This window comes from Mus pahari, chromosome 1 (assembly GCF_900095145.1).
Source record: "Mus pahari chromosome 1, PAHARI_EIJ_v1.1, whole genome shotgun sequence".
NCBI classification, from domain to species: Eukaryota; Metazoa; Chordata; class Mammalia; order Rodentia; family Muridae; genus Mus; species Mus pahari.
The window spans coordinates 2,741,694-2,762,886 of record NC_034590.1 but is presented as its reverse complement, the minus strand read 5'-3'; the positions used below and the strand labels follow the sequence as shown (position 1 = coordinate 2,762,886).

Genomic DNA, 21,193 nt, shown 5'->3' with positions numbered 1-21,193 from the left:
GGCCTCAAACTCAGAAATCCACCTGCCTCTGCCTCCTGAGTGCTGGGATTAAAGGCGTGTGCCACCACTGCCCAGCAGTATTTAGATTTCTAAGACTTCTAGCTATGGCTTGCCCTGTAATATTATTTTGATGCTCCTGAAAACCAATACCAGTTGTCTCTCTTATCTATTCATCTATTGGGGTTCCTTGTGCTCTCAATGGTCTGGATGTTCTCTTACTTTCAGTATTCATGTTCTCAATGGCCAATATTTATATCAATGACTGTATGGTTTCATGGTCTGATATGGCTCTATTTACAACTGAACCCAATCTTTGTAAGAAACCAGTGAATGCTTCTGTAGGTTCCTATATTACTTTCATAAATGAGGTAGAATTTATTTCCTGACCTCTCAATCATGTTCCAGGCCCTTGAAGCCACAACAGGACGTTGTTCAAATATGCTATCATCAGATTGGACTTGTTTTTGTAAATTAGTATAACATCCTTCACCAAGCAGTTGGTCTTTAGGAACACTTATTCCCCTCACTATATTCCATTGTTCTATTTTTGTGGCTTCATACCTCCATTATGATAATCATTATAATTATCCTCCAGCTTCTAGAACAGCTGACACCAATCCCTTCTAATCTTAGGGGATAATGCGACTCTGCCTAGTCTAAGTATTTAACATTTCTTTAACAAATGGAAAGTGCAAGCCATACAATACCACAGCCTCTTTAAAATCCTTTAGATCAAGCATTTCTACTGGACACCATGTCAACTCATGAGCATGACCACCATTGTTAGCAGGCATATGCTGTACAAAGACTGGGAAGGCTGAAGGTGCCTGATAGGTCCAAGAAAATCCTGTGATGGTGCACTTGGCTGAACACTATCCAGTTGTACCTGTACCATCTCCTGCTCTCCCCAGCCCCTAGTTTCACAGAGGTACTCTGGGCACTTGGCAGTGAGAGTTAACAAAGCAGGCACAGCAGCAGTTTACCTTTCAACTTATTTTTCTTCCCTCTCTCATCTTGCAGTAAATTTCCACTTTCAGACATTGAGCCTGAATCCATTTTTCTCTTCCTACTGTCTCTTTTTGCTTCCCAAGCACTGTCTCTATTCGCAAACTCTCTACATGTCAACCAATTCTGCAATCTTCTTTAACAAAAGAGAATTGTCAGCTTCCCCCCCCTCCAATCTTTTTCAAAAGAACATACATGAAAACCATGAAATAAAACCAAAAAAAAAAAAAACCCTCTGGGAACAAGGTAGGTGTCTTAGTCAGGGTTTTTACTCCTGCACAAACATTATGACCAAGAAGCAGTTGGGGAGGAAAGGATTTATTCAGCTTACACTTACACATTGCTGTTTATTACCAAGAAAGTCAGGACTGGAACTCAGGCATGTCAGGGAGCAGGAGCTGATGCAGAGGCCATGGAAGGATGTTACTTACTGGCTTGCTTCCCCTAGCTTGCTCAGCCTGCTCTCTTATAGAACCCAAGACTACCAGCCCAGATGTGGGAAGTGTCATCTGTGGCCAAGTCCCGTGATCCCTGTTTACCAATAGCATCCTGTGCTGCCCACTTGCACTGTCCACCTGATGAGTCACTGGCCTCCCTGGCTGAACTCTGACCAGATCCAGGAGAGGGGGGAGGGACTAGGTCAGAGGACTGGTGAAAAACAAAAACAGGATGTGCCCCAGGGGGAGGGAGGAGAAGACTGTTTTGAAAGAGCTGTTTTGGAAGGGAGTTCAGTTGAAGAAAGCTGTTAGAGAAAGAAGCTGCTTGAAACCTTCCTTGGCGTTTGTGTCTTTTTTTTCCCTTTCTCTGCTGGTCAGAGTTTGGGGTTTGCGGCATCTGGTGGCCCGTATGGGGAATCTGAACAGGGCATCTGGTGAAGAAAGAAGAAGAAAAGAAGAAAAGGCCAAGAATGAAGCAGAAAAGAAAGAAAAAGCAGAAGCCAGGCAGAAGGAACAGGAAGATTAGAAGCTGTTCGATTGGCTAAGAAGAAAGAAGAGGAAGAAGTTAGAAAAAGGAAAGGCAGAAACTTCAGAACTCATGCAAGAGCTAGAAATAGAAAAAGGAGCTATGGGGGAGTTCCGTGGTAAGTAAGACTTAATCTAGTGCTAGGAAGAGGCTCCCCAGTGGAGGGACAAAGAGGTTCCTGGTATAGGGATGAAGAGGTTCCTGGTATAGGGAAGAAATTAAAAGTAAAAAAGTAAAAATTAATCTAGCGCTAGGAAGAGGCTCCCCGGTGGAGGGACGAAATTAAGCTCCTGGGTTATGAGACAGAGTTAAAGTTCCCGGCACAGGGACGAAGTTAAGCGAGGTTTGAAGTTAGGCTCCCGGTATAGGGACAAGTTAAAAGTGAAGAAGTAAGAATTAATCTAGCGCTAGGAAGAGGCTCCCCAGTGGAGGGACGAAGAGGATCCCGGTATAGGGAGGAAATTAAGCTCCCGGGTTATGGAATGAAGTTAGGATCATGGCATAGGGACGAAATTAAAAGTGAAGAGAGCAGGAGGAGATTGCTTCAAAAATTAAAGAGCGGCATTGATGCAGCTGTTAGCAATTTGGATTTTAGTTAAATCTTGCCTGGCAGACAAAAGTGGAAAGTATGCTGCCAAGTTAGAAAAGTTTTCCTGTGGCCAGGCTGGGCATTTTAAAAGAGATTGTCCTAATCACCTGTGGCCAACTACTGAAGCTCCTGTGAGACATAAATTATGTCCACGGTATTGTAAAGGCTCATGCAGCAGAAGCAGAAAAAGGCAAACGAGAAGCCAGCAGAGGAGAAGAGAGGCTAAAGAACAAGAGAGTGAGGAGGGAAGTTCAGATGAATCATCTGACAGTGGAGAAATTAGAGAGTGGATTTGCTCCAAGGGCAGATAAATATTCTGGAGCAATTAGTCTTTGTGTCACGTGTATCCATGCTATTAGGGAAAGAATTAATATCTGTGTGGAGATTGCCATTGTTACAGCAGTGATTGGAGATGCTGTGGTGGATGGTATGCATGCGCAGGCAGGCACAGGCCGACCAACAACTGCTGACTCAAGCTATGGCGGCTATAGAGTCAGGTAATTCGCCCCATGTTTGGCTCAGTATGATGGATTGTTAATCCATGACAGGTAAGACTCTCACATGTGCATACCAACCTAAGACAGGGTGGTGAAAATGAGTTCACCACACCAATGATGGGTANGGATGTAACATGGTTGAGGGCAACCTAAGACAGATATGATCCCAGAGCTATTTTAATTAAACAAAAAGGGGGATATGTGGGAATCAGCATCTGTGGCCAAGCCCCATGATCCCTGTTTACCAAGAGCATCCTGTGCTGGCCACCTGCACTGCCACCCTGATGAGTCACTGGCCTCCCTGGCTGAACTCTGACCAGATCCAGGAAATGGGGAAGGGACTAGGTCAGAGGACTGGTGAAAAACAAAAACAGGATGTGCCCCGGGGGAGGGAGGAGAAGGCTGTTTTGGAAGGGAGTTCAGTTGAAGAAAGCTGTTAGAGAAAGAAGCTGCTTGAAACCTTCCTTGACGTTTGTGTCATTTTTTTCCCCATCTCTGCCAGTCAGAGTTCGGGGTTTGGGGCACCCAGAGATGATCCCACCCACAAGGGGCCTTTTCCCCTTGAACACTAATTGGGAAAATGCCCCACAGCTGGATCTTATGGAGGCATTTCCCCAACTGAAGCTCCTTTCTCTGTAATAACTCCAGCTTGTGTCAATTTGCCACAAAACTAGCCAGTACAATTGNCCCCTTGTCAACTGACATACAAACACATCACTAGTAAGCTTTAACCCTTACTTTCTTATTCATCCCCAAGATCTTAATAACTTTAAAGTTCCAAGGTCTTTACATATTAAAAGTTCAATCCCTTTAAAAGATCCAATATCTTTTAAAATTCAAAGTCTTTTAAAAATTCAAAGTCTCTTAACTGTGACTCCAATAAAATATCTTCTTTTTTCAAGAGGAAAAATATATCAGGGCACAGTCACAACCAAAAGCAAAAATTAAAGTCCAACTGTCCAATGTCTGGGATCCAACTCATGATCTTTGGGCTCCTCCAAGGGCTTGGGTCACTTCTCCATCCCTGTCCTTGTCCTCTAGGCTCCAGCTGCCTGCACTCCACTGCTGCTGCTGTTCTTGGTGGTCATCTCATGGTACTGGCATCTCCAAAATGCTGCTGTCTTCCACTGTAACTTGGCTTCAACAATAGCCTCTCATAGGCTCTCTTCGTTGTGTCAAGCCTCAACTCCTTTGCATGACCCCTTCAGTCCTGGGGCATCAATTACAACTGAGGCTGTAGTTAGTGCTCTTAACCTCTGAGCCATCTCTCCATCCCACTATCCTACCTTCTAACTACAGGAAAAAGTATCGAGTTTTGTATTTATTATACAGAGAACCATAGATATGATTTTTTTTTTTTTTGGTTTTTTGAGATAGGGTTTCTCTGTATAGTCCTGGCTGTCTTGGAACTCACTTTGTAGACCAGGTTGGCCTCAAACTCAGAAATCTGCCTGCCTCTGCCTCCTGAGTGCTGGGATTAAAGGCGTGCGCCACCATGCCCGGTGATTTTTTTTTTTTATGACAGGGTCTCTAGTCTGGTGGTGGGAGCACATGCCTGTAGGCTTATATTTTTTAAAACCTATGTTAAATATGGATCTTCAGTGCTTCAACTTCCCTTCTAGCCCACCACCCACCAGAGGTAGGGGAAGAGGAAGGTTAATAAGAAATGGGGGTTGGACCTACTTAGAAATAGTTCTTTGGAACAATTCCAATCTTCATTGTTAGCAATCCAGACCACTAGCAAAACACCCAACACAAGTCAGCAATGGCAGTCCAGTTCACTCTGCAGACACCCAACACAAATCAGTAGCAGTGGCTCACTCCAGAAAAAAAACTCGAGGCTCCATTGATTGGCATGAGTCGATGGAAGTGGGAAAAAAAAAAAAACTGGAATACCACCAGACATTCTTTGGTACAGTTCATGCTATGAAGTCATGACAAATGAAGATCATCAAAGAAAGCAAGGTGAACCAATGCTAGAGTGTCATCAGTGAAGAACAGCTTCAGCAAAGCCCAATGAAGACCAGCAAAGAGTTGCAAGGTGAACCAGTGCAAGAGTGTCATCCATTGTCTGTTAGGTTATACTTAAACTCTTTCTAAACATCACGTGTCCTCTCAAGCATCCACTCCAACAAAACCCTTCCAGCAATGCCCTCATAATAGACAGCTTCCAGAAAAACAACACCTGTCTGTTCTTAGCAAAGGTTCTCTCACATATCTGCTTCAGCAAAGCATCGTATCATAATACCATTTCCAGGAAAAGATCAAAACTGAGTCTCCAACAAAATCAGAAATTCCCACTTCACACTCCTTTGATCTCAGCACTTGGGAGACACAAAGGCAGGTGAATCTCTCTCAGTTCAAGGCCAGTCTGGGCTACAGAGGAAGTTCCTGTCGGGACCATGATAGGCAGCTTATTTCGGTTGAATGTGGCTTGCTCTGGCGACCCAGTAGAAAACTCTACAAGGGACAGAAAAGCAAGTCACATTCCCAGAGTCAGGTGACTGACACCACAGAGCCCCCAACTCCATAATTCTGTGACAATAAGTCACTCAGCTTCTGGCATTCTGGGTAGACTCTACCCCCACAGTTACCTGACTATAGCCAGGTAAGCTCCTCCCCACAGTTACCTGATAGCCCAGCCCACTGTAAAAGGGGCTGCTTGGCCCCTCCTCACTCTCTTTAAGCTTTCACTTTTCTTACTCTCTAGCCCTCCTTCTCTTTCTCTCTCTCTCTCCTTTCTCCCTCTCCACATGGCCATGGCCAGCCTCTCTCCCTCTTTCTACCTTTTCTCTTTCCCCCTGCCTTTCTACAATAAAGCTCTAAAACCATAGACTATCTCTGCTCATCAAGGCCCACCTTTCCCCCTAATGAGCCACTGTGTGGGAACCACCCAGTACCCCCTCTCCTCCCTTCAGGCCCAGGGCTGACAGAGCCACCCCTATGGCCCTCATTCTGTTCTCAGCTCTTCCATGGTGTCCAGCGGTGTCTGGGATGCTGGAGGCTGATAACCTGGTATCTAGGACTGCCCCTTGTCCACCACCCACCGAGCTGGGGTCAGTGGCTTCCCACAGCCAGACACCCACCCGGGGCTGTGTGAAAAGTGTGGGCAGTCTTCCATGTCTGCCCACCCAGAGCACCAGAACTCTGGCAGGATGCGGGTTTTCTCCCATTCTCCTTTACTCCCCCACGCTCCCTACCCTGCATTCCTGGATAGCCAGGTCTACACAGAGAAAAAAGACTGGCTGTCTTAGTTAGGGTTGCCATTTCTGTGAAGACACCATGACCAAGGCAACTCTTAGAAAACTCTTATAAGAACAACATTCAATTGGGGCTGGCTTACAGATTCAGAGGAGCATGACAACTTCCAGCCAGGCATGGTGCAGAGGAGTTGAGAGCTCTACATCTTGATCTGACTGTATCCAGGAGAAAAACTGTCTCTCATGTGGCTAGGAGGAGGGTCTCAAAGTCCACCCCTACAGTGATACACTTCCTCCAATAAGGCCACACCTACTCCAACAAGGCCACACCTCCTGATAGTGCCACTCCCTGGGCCAAACATATTCAAACCACCACACTTGGTCTTATATAGCCCAGGCTGGCCTTGAACTCCTGTTTGTTAAAGCCTAAGTAAAATGTTAAGACCCTAGGTAACTGTTTCCTGGCTAGCCTGTCATTTTCTGCTTTTACTAATATTATAAGGAAACTTTCACATATGTTTCTGCTGTTATTAGGAAACTTTCTAATTCCAAAGCTGATTACATATTCTGTTATATACTGTGCCCTTGGAAACCAATTACAATAGAAGTCAGTAGAACTGTTTTGTATATACACAGTAAGCTTGGACATGAACCAACCACCCAACAGCACTTCCTGCACCCGTGCATAAGCTTTTATGGTGTTTGTTTTTACAAGCTGCCCCTGGGATGGACCCTAACATAAGAGAGACATCTGCACCAATACTTGGAATACAACTTCCATTTTCAGTTGGAGTCCAGTAAAGTTTAAGCTCCCAAGACCTCCCTGGAACCCCACATCCTACTTGGCAGAAAGAGACACGTATGTGGGTTGCTGACATCCTGGCAGGCAAGTTAAGACATGGATGTTAGCAAGTCCCCTGCCATCTTTGAATACCCTAACCAACGGGAGCAGGATACGTGTACAACAAAGTCATGTTCCTAAGGACCCCCCCCCCATTCCTAAATCCTGATTGGTGGAATAGCCTGACACAGATGTCTATGGATCTCAGGCTTTAAAAGCCCTGTAGGATCTTAACTCAGGGTCTCGGTTCAGGTCCCGAATCTGGACCACGTTTCTGGTTGACCAGGCTTATGCTCAGTAAAGCATCCCTGTCCTAGATTAGTGCTCATGTGGTGTGAGGTGGTTCCTGGACCTCAACACTGCTGACCTTCCTGTGTCTGCCTCTCAAGTTCTATGATTTTAGGTGTGTGACACTGCTCAGCATAGGCGGTGCTGGGGATTCCACCCAGGACTTCCTGCTTGCTAGACAGCACTCTACCAAATGAGCTGTCTTCCCAGCCAGAGTGACATCCTTTATGCCTGGCTTGGCTCAGAATTATGATTAGGGATTTATTTGTATTGTTGCCCAGCCATAGTCAGTTCCTTAAGGTTAAAGCTTCTAATTACTGCAGAAAACCAGCAAGCCAGTATATAGACTTTATGTTGGTTGCCATGCCCTAGGAATGGACCTGCAGGGGAATCTGTGGTGTTCCCAGCTTCGTAATCTTCTCCTTCACTTGGGGCAGCACTTACCAGTTGCTAATATCCTAATCACACCACAGACTTTTAGTGACATCATGCATGTGAGATGAGTAGATTAAGTAGTCTCATGAATCTGAGTTATTTGTTTGGATAAGCTTTTAGTTTCATTTTCTTAAAAAAAAATACTGATTGTAATACACATTTGTAAAAAAATAAATTAGTTTTTTCCTTCCCAGCCCCTGCTCCCAGAATGAGGACTCTGAGATTATTTATTAATAAATGCCTACACCACAGCTTAGGCTCATTCCCTAACTATCTTGTAACTTATTTAACCCACTCAAACTATTCTGTTTTCCACCTGGTTAGTTACCTCTCCTCCGTTTCATGTGTTTAAGTCTGGGGCAAATCTCTTCTTTATACTATCCTGAGTTCAGCTACCTGCTGGTTTATATCTGTCTTCTCAGCATTCCAGCCTGAATTTCTCATGCCCCTCACTATTTCCCAGAATCCCTCTCTTGCTGTCATTGTCCTACCTCCTTTATCCTCCCTCAGCTCATTGGCCATAGGCTTTCTTATTGACAGGTGATATGTTGATGTTTGGTCTTTTGCCATGTATTGTAATGCTAAATACTGGCTCCCCAAAGCCTGGTTGACCAAAGGAACAAGAGAATCTTTGAGAACACACACAATGTGACCTTGCTCCTTAATTTAAAACCATTGGTCAAATAAAAATGATGAGAGCTAATAGCTGGGCAGAAGAGTCATAGGCAAGGTTTTTGGATGCCCGGGCTTGGGGTCAGAGGAGAACCATGAGGAGAGAGAAGGTGGTGGGAAGAGGAGGGCTGGCCAACTGAAGTTAAGAGCAGCCCAGACAGAACACGGCAAATTATCGTTTGGGGGCTATTGATGGGGAGTAGAGTCTACAAGCTTAGCTATGTAGATGTCTGCCCCACTTCAGTTGTCAGGAGCCATTTTGTCTGCTTCTGTGAACGCCTGCCTGTCAAGTCAGGCCAGGGTCTACTGGCAGGTTTCCTGGCTTGCTGACACATGGAACGATAAGAGGGGAGATGGAAGACTTGAAGCTCAAGGTGAAGGACTGAATGTTCCGTTAATCTTGGAGGAAGGAACAAGGAGGAATAAGGAGCCCTCCTGATGGGTACACACATCAAATGTACTTCAGCCATTGTCTCTGCTGGCTTGTGACTTTCCCCATAATACTGTAAAGTATATAAAGCCTAAGAGAATTAAACTAGGGGCTGCCGCAGTACTGACTGGACAGTCCTCCCGATTTCTAACCTTTGTCTCTGAGTCTTCTTTTCAGTCTTTTCTATAGTCACTCTCACTCCCCTCTCAGAGGACTGCACAGTTTGTACTGGATAGACTGATGGGTACATCTAGCGCCGATTAAAGCTTATCATAAATATAAAGGTTTGTGCCGGGCCTGGTGGCGCAGGCCTTTAATCCCAGCACTCGGGAGGCAGAGGCAGGCGGATTTCTGAGTTCAAGGCTAGCCTGGTCTACCAAGTGAGTTCCAGGACAGCCAGAGCTATACAGAGAAACCCTGTCTCGAAAAACCAAAATAAATAAATAAATAAATAAATAAATAAATATAAAGGTTTTCTATCTTTTATCTGGGAGCTGAATGATGAATGCAGAGTAGAAACCTCATTTGAGATGAAATAAAAGAGAGTCTCTATACACACAGTATTGATATCCTCATTTAACTACAGTACCATTTTAAAAATGCATCACCCAGTAGCCAAGTTTGGAGGTATATGCCTATAATCTCAGCACTCAGTAGGCTGAGGCAAGTCAGTGAGAGCCCAACTCCAAGAAAAGAAAAGAAAACACAACACAACAAAACAAAAGGAAGCAAAAGAACACAGAAGAGTATGTTTCCTGGAGAACTATCTCAACTCCTACCAAGTTTCAGATTGTATTTGAGAACTTTCAGATTATCATACGCCAAAGACCCCAGTATACAATGTACTAGTCAGGAATAAAGATGCTTGAATTTTAAAGAAAATATCTAATAAAAAAGTTATATGGATTAAAAAAAGATGCTTGAATTTGGTTCTATTTTACACTTATGGTACAAAAACAAACTGTGTTTTGATATGGTGCAGAGAAACAGCTCATGTCACAGTAAAATAATTCATGTTTAACATCACTACCCATAAAAAAGTCTTTATTACTTTTAAGAAAGTACTTTTTTTTTAAGTTTACAAACAAAATTCACTTCACTCTTGAATACGTAGAAAAAACATACAAGGATCGTGAAGATCTGGCCTAGATTATACTTTTTTTTTTTTTAATTGTTGGTGGTTGTCTCATTGATTTAGAGGTTTGGTGCATCAAGTTAGGTGTTAATATCACAATGTCACAGTGGAAGACACAGGATGCTTTACTGTGCTAAACTGGTGGCAAGATGGACCAGTAGGTTCACATCCTGGCAGCCTGACCTATTTATTTATTCACTACCAAGTACAAGCCAGTCTGTCATGGCTGCATTCTAAAGCAGTGGCTCTCAACCTCCCTAATGCCGTGACCCTTTAATACAGTTCCTCATGTTGTGGTGACACCCACCATAAAACCACGTGTTGCTACTTCATAACTGTAATTTTGCTACTGTAATGGATCATAATGCAAATCTGTGTTTCGATGGTCCTAGGTGCCACCTGCGAAACGGGGGATCTACCCTCAAAGGGGTCCCACAGGTTGAGAATCGCTGCTCTACTGTATGCTATAACAAAATGGTTTTCCTGATACAACTTCTTAGTTCCATATGACTCTGTGTGATTCTGATGAAACGCTCTAAGAACTGTATACCTCAAGCACTTTCAGTCGCTCGAGAGTTTATGCAGGCAATGCAATCTAAACGACACTTCTTTTTATTTATTAATTTTCAAAATGAGTTGGTACCTGACTATGCCCTTAGGTAGGTAAACAGTACAGACAAAATACCTTTTATACATTTACGAAAGAATTTCCAAACGTTTAACATTTTTTTCTTTTGACCTTTTATGTTGTCACTTAAGAACACAAAGCAAAAATGGATTAAAACCTTTTTTCTTCTAGAATTTTCTGATTTCCTACTGCTCCTTAGTACATTTGCAAGGCAAGGATTCGTAGAAGGGTCTTTACAAATTCTTATGAATTCGCTGATGGTAGGTGAGGTGTGAGTGTTGACGGAAGGCCTTCTTACACTCCGTACATTTGTATGGTTTCTCGCCAGAGTGGATTCTCTGGTGCTGAATGAGGGACGAGTGGAGCCGAAAGGCTTTCCCGCACTCCTTACAGTCGTAGGGCTTCTCGCCCGTGTGAATGCTCTGATGCTGCGTCAGTTGTGAGAGGAGTCTGAAAGTCTTCTCACATTCCATACATTTATAGGGCTTCTCACCAAAATGAATGCTCTGGTGCTGAGTCAGCTGGGAGAAGAGCCTAAAAGCCTTCCCGCACTCCTTGCAGTCATAGGGTTTCTCCCCGATGTGAATGCCCTGGTGGGAAATGAGCTCCGAGTACCGGCGGAAGAACTTGCGGCACTCCTTACACTCGTAAGGCTTCTCCCCAGTGTGGATCCTCTGGTGGAGGGTGAGATGGTAGCCGCGGCTGAAGGTCTTCCCGCACTCCTTGCAATCAAAGGGCTTCTCGCCAGTGTGGATCCTCTCGTGCAGGGTGAGCTGCTGCCGCACCCGGAACGCCTTCCCACACTCCTTGCAGTCGTAGGGTTTCTCTCCCGTGTGCAGTTTGTGATGCAGCCGGAGGCCCGTGCTGCACAGGAAAGCCTGGCCGCACTCCTTACACTCGTGGTGCGAGCTGCCACCATTGAGCCTCTGATGCCGAGTGAGGTGCGCTACCTGCCGGAAGCTCTTGCCGCACTCGGTGCACGCGTAGGGCTTCTCGCCGGTGTGGATCCTCTGGTGGAGCATGAGTTGTCCACGGACTCGAAAGGCCTTCCCACACTCTTTGCAATCGTAGGGCTTCTCGCCCACGTGAGACCTCTGATGCCTTCGAAGGTCCAAGCTACACGTGAAGATCTTTGCACACTTCTTACATCCATAGAGCTTGTCTGAGGCGTGGATCCTCTGATGGCGACTGAGGTGGGCACACTGTCGGAAGGCTTTGCCACATTCCTTGCATTCGTAGGGCTTCTCGCCGGTGTGGATCCTCTGATGGAAAGTAAGTTGTTGGCGGACTCTGAAAGCCTTCCCACACTCCCCACATTCGTAGGGCTTTTCTTGGTTAGGAGTTTTCTGATATAGACTAACAGATGTGCGTTTTCTGTACGGAGGTCTTTTTCCAGAGGTGGTTTTTATCATGTGTCTGAAATATACCCTATGAGAGTTCTCTTGTTCTTCAAATATTTTATATTCAAAGTCTTTTCCCAGAAGGGATTCTTCGAGGCCGTGCCTTTTAATTCTTTCCATTATTTCCCACGGAGATAGATTAATTTCGTAAGTATTCTTTTCTGGAAGTAACACTTTACTGCTGTATCTGGATTCCAGCTCTGAAAGCAAAACGAAGATAAACACATGATACCGTCCTAATCTGGATGAAATAAAGAAATAAAAATAACGAAACAAGCCTCTAGCTGGTGTGCTGTCAGCATGCGGGAGGCAGGGTTAAAACCTTCAGTTACAGGCCAGCCTGAGCTACTTCACAAGACTTCGCTCAAGACAAGGAAAAGAAGACAAACAGCTGAACTAACTTAAAAGTCCCCCAAATAATCATGTAATTAAAAAAAAAAAAGTTTACGAAGGATAAAGAAGATGGTGCATCTAGACACACAGTTGAAAATAAAAATTAAGGGTGAGATGTAGTGGCACACACCTTTAATCCCAGCACTCAGGAGACAGAGACAGGTGGATCTCTGTGAGTTCAGGGTCAGCATAATCTATAGAGTGAGTTCCATTTCAACCAGGGTTACATAATAAGACCCAGCCTTTTTTTTAAATCAGAATTTGGCACTGTGAACAGTCTCAAGCATGAAACTCCTCTGTACATAAACAGGCTCTGCTATAAGGAGTTATTTTATTTGTACCCAAGTTTGACTATGAGAAGTTACATTCCTGCAGACAACTGAAGCTATTCACAATTAAGGATATGCTCTCCTATGAAACTTGCGATGAATGCTCTGGAATGTAGAGAATATCTTGTGTATTGTATGGATGCCTCACCTGTCAATTAAAAAGCCTATGGCCTATGGCTTAGGCAGGAAATAGAGGTGGGACATCCAGGAAGCACAAAGGATTCTGGGATAGAGCCAGGCGCAGGGAGATTGGCCCAGGAAGATGTGAGGAGACGGGCACATGGTACCTGAGTACAGGTAGCCAGCCATGTGGCAGGATGTAAGTTAAAGCAAATGGGTTATCTTAAGTTTTGATCTAGTCTGAGACTAGTCCTGAGGGCCGGCACAAGGCTGAGGTATCTGTAATATATTTTGGGTCTGTGATGGGAGGGAACACAGGCCAGTGGGGACTCTGCAGCTGTGGTAGAGTGCCCGGCAGCCTGTGTGAGGCCCTGGATTCTGTCCCTAGGACCACCACATCCAGCACAAATGAGCAAAACCAAAAATGCCTTTATGGAATAAAGTGTACTTTATGTGTTGAGGTTATGCGAACTGATGTTCAAGGGATCCCATCTTTAGCCAACCAGAACCTCTTCAGACTGGTTCTATTTTCCTGGCCATTCTCAAATTACTCTAGTCTCTAATTCACCATATCAATACTGTGCCCTTCCCCCAGCCTTGAGTTGGCTAAACAAACCTCCTCAGACACTGGAGCCAGGAGTCTGGCTTTGCTACATTTACATCTTCCTGCCAGAGAACTGAGAACTGCTGCCCGCTGCTGCGCTGCTGCGCTGCTGAGGAGCCTACTTTACAATTCTACCCAGCTGAAACTAGCAAGGGAACCCAGCTGAAGCAAAGGGACGGGTCTTGGGTTTTCCCATATTTATTCAGTGCTGTGCATTAAAGACTGATCCTTGATCAGAGAACTGTGTCTTGGCTCCTTATTTCTCTCGCTGCCTTTTCCACCCAACCCCAGCCTTCTTTTCAGGAACCCAGTGACCTATGGCCACTTGCAGCTACAAATAGCCTATCTACTTTCCTTCTAATACTTAATCACGTCGGGTCTGTTTTCTTCTACCTGGACAGTCTCACAATGTAGCCGTGGCTAGCCTGGAACTTACTTTTAGACCAGGTTGGCCTTGAACTCACAGAGATCCACTTGCCTCTGAAGTGCTGGGATTTAAGGCTTGCACCACCATGCATCGCCATTTGGGGATATTAATAAGCCATGTATTTTTTGTTTTATCTTGTGTGATGCTGGTGATCAAGGCCATGGTTAGCTGCTCAACCACTGAGCTATTCTCCCCCCCCCCCAATCCCGCACCCAACACAAGCATGTACTTGCTATTTTTTAACATTTACATGTGTTTTGCCTGTATGTATGTATGCATGTGTGTGTACCATGAGCATACAGTGCCCTTGTAGGCCAGGAAAGGGGATTGTGTCCACTGGAACTGGAGTTACAGATGGCTGTGAGCCACTGTGTGGGTGCTGGGAACAGACCCCAGGTCCTGTAAGGATTACCTGTCAGGGTTCTGAACCGCTGAGCCACCTTTTGATCCCCGTTCATTGTATGAGTTCATTACTAAATATAAATCCCATGAAATGAGAACAATACATTGATACAGGAAAACTGAACTACAAAGTGGGCATAGCGGCACATGCCTGTAGGCCCAGGACTGGAGATGATCTGAGACAGGAGGATGGAGAGTTCACAACCAGCCGCATTATACAGTAAGAGCCTTTCTCAGAAAGAAAGTCAGGCTCTTGAGATGGCCTGATGTGAAGGGCACTTGGCTGTTCTTCCAGTGCACCAGAGTTCAAGTTCCAACACCTACATAGTGGTCCGTCCATAACCACCTGCAGCCATGGTCTCCAGGCCTCAGTGCATATCAGACATGCAAGTGATGCATGGACAGACATACTGGCAAAGCAACCGTACAAATAAAATACAAATAATGTGGATCATCATCTTAGGGGTGTGTCCTCCATCCTCCCCACCAGTATCTTAGGGGCGTGTCCTCAAACCTCCCCACCAGCATCTTAGGGGCGTGTCCTCCAACCTCTCCATCAGCATCTTAGGGGCGTGTCCTCCAACCTCCCCACCAGCATCTTAGGGGTGTGTCCTCCAACCTCCCCACCAGCATCTTAGGGGCGTGTCCTCCAACCAGCAGATGTGTAACAGTCACACACTACCACAGGTGCCTGCTGAGCACTCACGCACCTCGGCTCCACCTTCTCTTCTCAGCCCTCACAATCTTCCATGGCTCCTTCCCTTGTTCCAACAGGGTGATCACGTCTGGCTTAGAAATGGAACATCCTGCTTGAAAGAAAAGAGCAGAATTTATTTAAAGAATGTATCTATTTGCCAGGTGGGGTGATACACGGCTATGACCCCAGCACTTAGGAGATGAAGGAAGGATCAGGGGTTTGGTGTCACGGCTACACAGTGAATTCAAGATGAAGTACATAAAACCTTGTGGGGAGGCACACACAGAGGTTATTATTATTGTTGTTGTTATTGTTTTTCAAGACAGGGGTTCTCTGTGTAACCTTGGTATTCTAGAACTCACTCTATAGACGAACCTGGACTTGAACTCAGAGACTGGCCTGCCTTGGCCTCCTGAGTGCTGGGATTAAAGGCATGTGCCATCATGCCCAGCTGTTTAATTTAGTTTTAAATTTTTATTGTGTGTTTAGGTGTTTTGCCTGCATGTGCACCTTGCACCATGTGCATGCAGTTCTCTCAGAGGCCATAGAGGGGCGCTGTATCCCTTGGCACTGGAGTTGCAGTGGCGGTGAACTGCCATGTGGATGCTGGGAACCAAACCTAGGTCTTGTGCAAAAGCAGCCAGTGCTCTTAACCTCTGAGACATTGCTCCAGGACCAAAAGGAAGATTCTATTTAGGGCTGGAGAGATGGCTCAGCGGGTAAGAGCACTGACTGCTCTTCCAAAGGTCCTGAGTTCAATTCCCAGCAACCACATGGTGGCTCACAACCATCTGTAATGGAGTCTGATGCCCTCTTCTGGTGTGTCTGAAGACAGTGACAGTGTACTCACATACATTAAATAGTAAAGACATTATTATTTAATGTATTATTAAAAACATTATATATCAATGTAAACATACATTTATAATAAGGTTTTATAAAATATAAGCTATACATTTTATAAGTTTTATGTTGTATAATTTATAATTATATAAAATATGTTAAATTTATAAAGGATATTTTATAAAAGTTAAATTATAACTATGTGTTTCAGTTATGTGAGATCATAAAAGTATTTCACAGAGGTGCCCATTCTAAACCACAAAGAGAGGGTCTTTGCAGTTAGAATGTCAGCTCTGGGAATGTGGTTTGATACAGATGAGCTTACCCAGTGACACCAAGTGGCTGTAGTTCTCTAGCATCACATCTTTGTACAGATCCCTCTCGTAGGAACTCAGGCACTCCCACTCTTCCTGAGAAAAGTCCACAGTCACATCTCTGAACATCACCATACTCTGCAATGACAAGCCGGTGTCCCATGTGTAAGATAAAGTGGGATAAGATGTATTGGGTGGGGTGGGGTGTCTAAGTCACTGCTCTGTTGCTGAGAAGAGACACCATGACCAAGCCAAGTCCTATAAAAGAAAGCATTTAATTGGGGCCTTCGTTATAGCTTTAGAAGGTTAGTCCATTATCATCATGGTGGGAAGCAGAAAGGCACGACTCTAAAGTAGGAGCTAAGAGCTTTACAGCCTGACTCACAGGCAGCAGGCAGAGGCAGACACATACAGAGAGAGAAAGGGCCTGGTGTGGGCTTTTGAAGCCTTAAGGCACACTCTCTGTGACATGCTTCCCTCCAACAAGGCCACGCCTCCTAATCCTTTCCAAGTGGTTCCATGAACTAAGGACCAGGTTTTCAAATATATGGGCCTGTCACAGCCATAGGGGACTCGAGCGATGGCTCAGCAGTCAGAAGTGCGCCTGCTCTTACAGAAGACCAGAGTTCCCAGAACCTATATTATTCATAACACATGCTTGCATACATGCACTCAGACTCGTTTTTAAAGGGGTTGGAGAGGCAGCTCAGAGGTCAAGAGCTCTTGCTGCTGCTCTTGAAGAGAGAGGATCCAGGCTTGGTTCCAGAATACACCTGGTGGCTCAAAATCACCTGTAACTCTGCTCCCAAGAGATCTAACATCCTCTTGTGACACTGAGAGCTCCTGCATGCATGTGGTGTGCATATGTACACCCATGCACGTTCACATACAATAAAATTAAATAAATATATTTAAAATAGTAAAAATGCTGAATGGTAGTCGCACACACCATTGATCTCCACACTTGGGAGGCAGAGGCAGGCAGGTCTCTGAGTTTGAGGCCAGCTTGGTCTACAGAATGAGTTCTAGGACAGCCAGGGCCTCACAGAGAAACCCTGTCTCTCTCTCTCACACACCACAATTAATAATAAATAAAATAAGTAAGACCATATATGTGCCTTGCATACCGTATGACTTTTACTTGGTCAGCAGTTGAGGATTTTAACTACATGTGTAGTTCCTGCTCACACTATATTCTATGTAGGCAGCGCTGTTTGAAGAAGAAGAAACCCAATCTTCAGGGCTTCACACCAAGAAAGCCCATGTTAGGGACTGATTCGACCAGCGCGCCCTTGGGTGAAGGTGGAGAGAAGAGTACAGAGGAGCCCCAGCACTCAGTGGGATGGGAGGGACTGGGTGCAGCTCTAGGACCCGAGGCTGTTAGGACGTTTCACAATAACAGAGCATTTGTACAACCCAACAGAATAAAAATGCCAGGGCAGCTGCAAGAGTAAAGGCATTGCTGCCACACCAGATAACCCGAGTTCCATCTTGGGGTCACACATGGTGGAAGAATTGGCTCCCAAAAAGTTATCCTTTGACCTCCACAGACACTTGTGGCACACATACACACACACACACACACACACACACACACACACACACACACACACCAAGTAAATGCAAATAAATACGTGCATGAGCTTGATCACTCGGATCCTCATGGGAAGCTGAGGATTTGGGTTCAAACCCCAGGACACACAAAGGAGAAGGAGAGAATTAACTTCCAAAAGTTGGGACAGTCACATGTGTGCCACAGCATGCATATGCCCCTATGTGCATGCACACATGGTAAACATAAACAAATTAATATGTATATACATACATACACATACATACATGTAAAGTCAGAATATCAAGTACAGAGAAACCAACTTACATGAGCCATGATTCCAGAATTACAAGAACTGGCTTGTTCTTCCTCAAGGATCATGTCCTGGAGAAGCCATTCACAGAGGCCAGAGCTGGAGGAAGAGGGTGCAGGCATGAGAGCAGAACTGTCCCAGAGCTTCCAAAATGTAAAAGTCAATGTATTATCTCGTTTCTCCCTTCTTATACACAACCCACCTTCCAACACACAAACTGAGAGGTGAGAGATGACTTCTACAGAAACACCTCCTCCTCAGAACTACAGGGAACTCAGCTGCAAAGTGTGGCCGTGAGACCTCAGTATGCACCAGGCTCACCTAGAAGGCTGCTTAAAACAGATTTGGGTAGGGTGGGTGGTCAGGTGGCTCAGTGGTTAGGAGCACTGGCTGCCATTCCAGGGAACCTGAGTTCAGCAGTCAGTTCCCACGTGGTCCTTAAATTTGTTACTCCAGGTCCAGGTGACCCGACACAGTATCATGGCCTCCTCGGACACATGTAAGAGGTGCACATACATAAAAATAAATGATAAAAGAAAGAATGTGCTCTCCCGGTCTTCGTTGGCTTGTTTTTGCAGTCCTCTGAAGCCTGCAGTCCAGCCGGGGCTTGCTAAGTGCTCTGTCACAGAGCTACAGCCCCAACCCTGCCATTTCTCTCTGTCACCCCCAAGAGATGCATCGGCGGCTGCTGCTGCTGTTCCAGTGCCACACAAGCATGACCAGTGCAGACTGGAGAGATATTAAGAGCACTGGCTGCTCTTCTAGAGGCCCCGATTTAATTTCTAGCAACTACACGGTGACTCACAGCCATCTATGCTGGGATCTGATGCCGTCTTCTGGCATGCAGATCGAACACTCATATACATAAAATAAATAAGTCTTAAAACAAAAACAAAACAAAAAAACTGGAAAAGTGTAGGGGCTTGAGGAAATGCCTCAGTGGTCCCTCTAGCCACCACTTCAATCATTTACATAACATGCTCGTCCTTAACCAATCACACATCAGACTTTAGCAGACATATTTCCGTATTAGAGAATCCTAAGAAAAACAGGACATCTAAACGTATAGCATGTAGGTGCTGCATAACCATAGAACCGCAGGTGCTGCACGCTCAAAGAGGCATCCTGATTAAGTCTCTGCCCACTGAAAATGCAGGGAAATTCTCAGACCCAAAGCACCCTCTTAAAGACAGGGTCTCAATGTAGCCCAGGCTGGCCTTGAACACCTGGTCCTAGTGGAGTGGCAGCGACACCACTCACAGTTGAATAAAACATTTTCACAGACGGCTTTCAAAGGGAAGGAAATGAAATAAACCCATACTCAAAACAAAACAAAACAAAACAAAAAACAAAAACAAAAACTCAAGTATTTCACAGCAACACAGAAGCTCTAGAAACTCACACATAATCTCTCTTTTCAACAGAAGTAGTAGCTGCTGGCTTCCAGGGTCTCTTCTGAAGACTGGCAGAGCTAATTCAAGACACTCCAGGCCTGGTTTCTGTTCTTTTCTTTTCTCTTCTTTTCTTTTCTCTTCTTTTCTTTTCTTTTTTTCCTTTCAGACCGGGTCTCTTGCAACCCAACGTCAGGCAGTAGAGGATGACCTTGAGCGCCTTCTCCTCCTGCCTCCACCTCCCAAATCCTGAGACCTCAGGTGTGTGCCACCACGTCCTCTGGCTTCACCCTGAACTTGATCAGAATCCCGCCGGGAATCTAAGGTTCTGCACAGGCTATCTTCACCGTGCAAATCGCGGCCCCCACCTTCCTTCTCTCTCCTTGTCCACAGCCAAGCCGGGGTTTAGGTGCAGCGCGTCAGCACGGCAGCTGTACCCACGAACGGGCCACCTGAGTCCCAGGGGTCCTCAGAGCGGGTCCCCGGAGAAGAGCGTAGGCCGCGCGAGCCCGGGGGCCACCCAGCTGACGGGTATCCCGGGAGGGTGGGTCGCGAGCGCCGTCAGCGCTGCAGCGGTGGCACCAAAGTGCTACGGACCGTGATACTGAAGGCTCTGGGACATCAGATCTCAAGCCTGAGAGTCCGACGGCCTCTAGCTTCTTTGACTAGGTTCTAGGCTTCCAGTCCCGCGGAGGCTGCGAGCCAGGCCCCCAGCTTTTGGACAGGGGAAGAGGGTTGGAGGTGGGGGTTGTGTGTGTCGCTTTCTCCCTGCAGCAGTGCGCATGCGCACAAGGGAGCCGCAGGGAGGAGGGAGGCTTCGGTGGCATCTTGTGCAGGCTGGGACAGAGGGAGTTTGGTTCCAGGATCCAGGGTTGGGCAGAAATGGCCAAGTCTTTAGGCCTACAGCAGTAACTCTGGCGTTGAACAAACTGACCCCTGGATGCTTTGAGGTCCAGTGTGGAGCGCTGGCTGAACCACTTACACTAGTTTGGGCATCTAATGGTTGTTTTTTTAAGCTGTGGTCTCCCTAAATGACCCTGGATTTCTCTGTGGACACCAGACTGATTTTGAACTTGAAGTGATTTTCCAGTAAGCTTCCCGAATGTGGGCATTAAAGGCACATACCACCACACCCCCGCCCTCTACCTGAGCTGTTTTTACCAGTTTTTCTTTTTCAATCTCTATTTGAGACAAACTCTCTCTATGGAGCCCTTGTTAGCCTGGAATCTGTGTAGACCAGGCTAGCCTGGAACTCCGAAGTCCACCTGCCTTTGTTTCCGTGGTGCTGGAATTAAAGGTGTGTGCACCACCACTTCAGGAGTGGTTTTCTTTTAATGAAGCAGGCTTGGGATTTAATAGAGGCTTCAGCATGAGAGGGGCTCAGAATGACGGCACCTAAAATCGCAGGTGTGGGTTTCTCTGAAAGAATAATTGATTGGGTTTTCATGTTATTCTTATGTTCTTGGGGTGGTTTGAATCGGTATGGCCCAATAGATTCATGCATTTGAATGCCTGCCCACACCATGTAGTGATTTTATGTGTGGCCTTATTGGGAGAAGTGTATCGTCACTGTAGAGGCTGGGCTTATGCAGAAGGTCCACCAGATCCACCTTTCCCGAATGATGATGGTGGACTGAACCTCTGAAAGCCAGCCCGCATTAAATGTTTTCCTTTATGAAAGTTGCCCTGGTCACGGTGTCCCTTCACAGCAATAAAACCCTAAGA

The 21,193-nt window shown here is 45.7% G+C and overlaps 1 protein-coding gene across 2 annotated transcripts; it reads right to left on the bottom strand.

Annotated features, from left to right (window-relative positions):
• Positions 1–10,092: 10,092 nt before the first annotated feature.
• On the bottom strand, positions 10,093–20,314 carry LOC115062402 (zinc finger protein 30). Of its 2 annotated transcripts, none has more exons than XM_021221802.2 (5): positions 19,480–20,314; positions 18,092–18,176; positions 16,224–16,350; positions 15,069–15,167; positions 10,093–12,283 (listed from the first exon to the last, which is right to left on the bottom strand). In XM_021221802.2, exons 2-5 carry the CDS (start codon positions 18,143–18,145, stop codon positions 10,917–10,919), a joined length of 1,647 nt encoding a protein of 548 aa, XP_021077461.1. In that variant the 5' UTR covers positions 18,146–18,176; positions 19,480–20,314; the 3' UTR covers positions 10,093–10,916. The 2 variants fall into 2 exon arrangements, with proteins under 2 accessions (XP_021077461.1, XP_021077464.2); XM_021221805.2 differs by having other exon boundaries at positions 10,343–12,283; positions 15,069–15,164.
• Positions 20,315–21,193: the final 879 nt, after the last annotated feature.

Coding starts and splice junctions, on each gene's coding strand:
- LOC115062402 (XM_021221802.2), bottom strand. CDS start 18,145: ATGATCCTTGAGGAAGAACAAGCCAGTTCTTGTAATTCTGGAATCATG. Junction 16,351..18,091: donor ATTCTGGAATCATGGCTCAT/GTAAGTTGGTTT, acceptor TTGTCATTGCAG/AGTATGGTGATGTTCAGAGA. Junction 15,168..16,223: donor CAGCCACTTGGTGTCACTGG/GTAAGCTCATCT, acceptor TTTTCTTTCAAG/CAGGATGTTCCATTTCTAAG.